This window comes from Rhizopus delemar, genomic scaffold, assembly GCF_000149305.1.
Source record: "Rhizopus delemar RA 99-880 supercont3.20 genomic scaffold, whole genome shotgun sequence".
Classification (NCBI taxonomy): Eukaryota; Fungi; Mucoromycota; class Mucoromycetes; order Mucorales; family Rhizopodaceae; genus Rhizopus; species Rhizopus delemar.
The window spans coordinates 492768-496877 of NW_027137846.1; the positions used below are offsets into that span (position 1 = coordinate 492768).

General features: G+C 35.0%; 2 protein-coding genes and 1 non-coding gene across 3 annotated transcripts; 1 reads left to right on the forward strand and 2 right to left on the reverse strand.

The window, feature by feature from the left end:
- Positions 1-42: 42 nt before the first annotated feature.
- On the reverse strand, positions 43-937 carry RO3G_16558 (uncharacterized protein; the record flags this gene model as incomplete). The annotated part of the gene is made up of 2 exons (XM_067671142.1): positions 43-89; positions 133-937. 2 exons carry the CDS (start codon positions 935-937, stop codon positions 43-45), a joined length of 852 nt encoding a protein of 283 aa, XP_067527243.1.
- A 619-nt stretch (positions 938-1556) lies between these two features.
- Positions 1557-1627, reverse strand: RO3G_19214. Its single transcript has one exon. It is a non-coding gene; the product is annotated as a tRNA-Gly (tRNA).
- A 1746-nt stretch (positions 1628-3373) lies between these two features.
- Positions 3374-3907, forward strand: RO3G_16559 (uncharacterized protein; the record flags this gene model as incomplete). The annotated part of the gene is made up of 1 exon (XM_067671143.1): positions 3374-3907. A coding segment is annotated over one exon (534 nt), but the record flags the coding sequence as incomplete, so codon positions are not given.
- Between the last annotated feature and the right edge of the window lie 203 nt (positions 3908-4110).

Consider the following 4110-nt stretch of genomic DNA (forward strand, 5'->3'; position numbering starts at 1 on the left):
GTATGTTTAATTCATCTCGAATAGTTTGTTGTATAAGATTAACTAGGTCTTCAGTTGAATTTTGATACACAGTCTGACCTTCATTTGTCCTAGTATAATGATGTTGTCGTACTGGTATACTACCGTGCCTACCTACAATGTCCATAGTTGACAACTGATGGGAACCAGTTACAACATTTGGTGCATTGTTCAAGTGCTCGTAGTTTACATTGGTACGCAGATCAGTTACAGGGACATATTGAATCGGTCGTTCCTCAGTATCTATTAATTCAATGTTGTGATTATTGGCAGAGTGGCGATAATACTGTGTGTTGTCGTCATGATAGATGAGTGCATTGTTAACATTTCTAGGTATGAAAGGATTGTCCACCATGGCAATCTTTCGTGGCCTATGTGCATTCCACCATCCATCAGCATGATTGATCCAGTCTTGGAAAGTTCTTGAGCTGCATTGTATACAAAATAATTTGATTTCTTTTAGTAAGCCAGCGCGAAATCGACTTTCGATGACTGCTTCATTATCGATATTAGCAAGATCTGCTGCTTCTCTTAGTCTTGCAAGATATATTTGTGGACGTTCTTGTTCTCCTTGACACATTTCGTTGAATTCAAGTTCGTAATTTTGAATAAGTTCAGGGGTAATATAATGTTTTCGAAGCTTTTCCATAGCTTGTTCGTAGTTAATATCAGGTTGTTCCTTCAGGATTACACGCTCAAAATAAATTTTGGCAGCGCGTCTTAATTGAGACTTCAGTATAATGAGCTTTCTTGCATCATTTTGGGTGTTGCTAATGGCTAGATAGGACTCCAATATCTCTTGAAAGTGACGAAAGTCTTCTCCTTCGTACCCATAGAATTCGATGAGTCTTGGTCGATAACCTTGGATAGTGCTTTGATTGTTAAGTGAAGCCAACACGTTAGGTCCTGTTGTTGTCATTGTTGCTAGTAAGTGTTTTGAAATTGTTGATTCGATTTTGAATTTTTTTTTTTTTGACTAAGTCTGTTGATTTCTTGATAGTTTTTAAGTAGTTTTTCGGTTTAGAGCCCTCGTAGTGACCACCAAATGTAATTTTCTTTAGTATATTGCTTGTTTGCGGGTTTAGGTTTTTAAGTATGTAAGTTTTGTCGATAGTGACCACCAGATCTTGTTAATAGTAGATCAAACTTGTTAGAATAGGTTAAACTCTTGAGGTTTAGGAATAGGTTTACAATGAAGATTATTGACTTCAAGGGACTTCAGTATTTAAAATAGAACACAGACCAAAGGGTTTCAATTGAACGCTTGATGGATTTATTGTTTTATAAAATAAAGAAAATATAAAAAGAATATAAAATTCAAAAGTAAAGTGAAGTGAAGTGAAGTAAAAATAGGGATAAGATATAAGGGTATTTATATGTTTTTGGTTTTCAAGCAAAAGAGTTGATACTCCGTTTTCAAATAGGTTGTTACGCAAAAGTTCATTTTCTAACTGGCGTGGTACTAAAAAAAACTTGACTGTATATCTTTCAATAGAATAAAAAGATATGACAACCATCTGCACAGTTGAGGAAACAAATGCGCGAACCGGGAATCGAACCCGGGCCCTTCGCGTGGCAGGCGAAGATTATACCACTTAACCATCCGCGCGGGGTTGTGGTGACGAAGACGTCTTTTTGTCGGGAGTCGCCTTTGATTCCTTTTTGACACTGGAAATAATTGGTGATTGTCAACATCTACAGTCAGTTGTTGCATCTAAAAATCAACGTTTTTGACGTCTTTGATTAAATGAAAAAAGTTAACGCTCGCTGTATTGGTCATTTTCGAATTTTGAAAAAAGATTCAGGTGCGAAAAAAATAAAGAAATTGAACAATATTTTTGTTTTTTTTGTAGGGTAAGTATTCATAAAGTTATTCATGTTTTAAAAAAGTGTCTTTTTTTTTTCAAATGATCTTTTTTTGGAAATCCTGTTCCTCTCTATCGTTGAAAGACCGATATCTTCTTTTTTTTATTTTTGAGGGCAAAATGCGGAAATCAAAAGCATTTTGCGATTATTTTGTTCAGAAGAATACATATTAGGAAGGTAGTCTGTGGTTTTTAGCTTAGGTCATTACAAACGTGTTACAGAACATAACAAAATAGTCGTGTTTGGGAAAAAAAATGGCCTGGTAAAAAAAAAAGACTTGGTAAAAAAAAAAGACGAAGTTAAAAAAAAAGACGAAGTTAAAAAAAAAAGACGAAGTTAAAAAAAAAGAAAAGAAAAGAGTATAGCTATAAAAAGTTCATTGTTCAAATGAAAACAGTACTCTAACAACAAATATACTTTATAGAAATGCAAATGCTATTACATTATAAAAAAAGAATACGTGTATATTCTAAAAGAATAAAAAATAAAGAAGCTCTGCTAACATTTTGTTACAAGGCAGTTATAATTAACAAATACATACAAAACTTTTTTGCTTATCAAATAAATAGATTGTTTTATTATTTTTTATGACAAATATTGTAAAAGAATATATGTTTTTAAGCTTATACTAGTTCATTACTTACTTTATGTTTGCTCATGGGTGTAATTTGCCATTAGCCATTAGCCATTAGAGATGTGAGCAATGGCAACTTTCTTTACCAAAAATAACTTTTCAGTAACAAGCAACAATAAAGTCTGTTATTCTTATAGTTTTATCGTATTGGAAAGAACAACTTTGCTCATGAGGTTCATGTTCGTCATCCGAATGTGTCCCATTAGGAATTCCTAATGTAAGAAAAAAAAAGAAACCAACATTAGACTTGGTTGCTATTATTTTTTTTTATAAACTTACATTTGACCAGAACTTGAGCTTTCTTTTTTATCTTTTGTACCTTGAGCATCTAGTGTATTCCATGAAACAAAGCCAGGGAAAAAAAAAAGTTACTTTAAGCACCGACTTTGTTTTTTGAAATTTAACATGTTTTTTTTATCAGGCACGTTTTCTCTTTCTACCTATTTTTTTGCTATTTCCAAATTTAAAAACTATAAACAACATGAACAACTTCAACGCTACCAAAATTGTTTGCACCTGTTCTGAATGCATCAAACACCCCAATGGATATAGAATGCTTGCAAAGAGAACTGTAAGAGGCCATGTACTTATCGACAGAGTTAGAAACAGAGGTTTTTTTTTTTATTTTCCAACAGAAATACAACCGTGCTAATGTTAAAAAAAAACAGAATCAAGAAGAGCAAATGAAACTAATGACCACGAGGAGGAAACCATTGAATACTCTTCAGCAATTCCTGAACCAGAAAGTGAAGGTATATTATTAGTCAACAAAGCATTTTATATAAGAAAGTTTTTATTCATTGAATTCTATTTTGCAATCTGGTAGATGGAATGAGCATTGACGAAGAGGAAAGAATGAGTGATGAACAGCAGCTTCATCACCTTTTGCTGTTGTTCATTGTGCTTTTTCAAGCAAAGCACCTCTCGGTGAAAGCCGGTGAAGACTTGTTGGCCTTTCTTTCCTTCTTTGTTCGTGCTCTTGGCCATGGTATGGAGATTCCTACAAAGATCTCCACTGCTCGTAACATGGTCAATTATTCCTCTGCCAGTAGTGGTGTCTCCCGTTTCCTTGTCTGCTCTCTTTGTAGAAGTGTTTACGACACAGGAAGTTTGCATACCCGGCAATGCCCTTTTATTAGGTTTGCGAACAATCCTCACAGACAAGAGCACCCATGCGGCAATTCACTTTTTATTGGTAGCAGCCTCAAGCCTGTCCTCGAGTTTCCGTACAACTCAATTGTCGAAACGTTGAAGAAGTTCTTTGTTCGTCCAACATTCGAAACAGAAATCGAAGAATGGAGACATCGGCATGTGGAAGAAGGTGTGTTTTACGATATTTACGATGGTAGAGTGTGGAACAGTCTTGTTGATTCGGCTGGAGAACCATTCGTAAATAGAAGTCGATCATTAATGGTTTCATTGAACGTTGATTGGTTTCAACCTAGTGATGGTATGCACTACTCTTGTGGTGGTGTATATCTCACAATCAACAACCTTCCAAGGAGTTCCAGGATGAAGGTTTCCAACATCATCCTGGTTGGTATGATTCCTGGGCCTGGCAAGCCCACGGATGACCAGCTCCAGAACTTCAT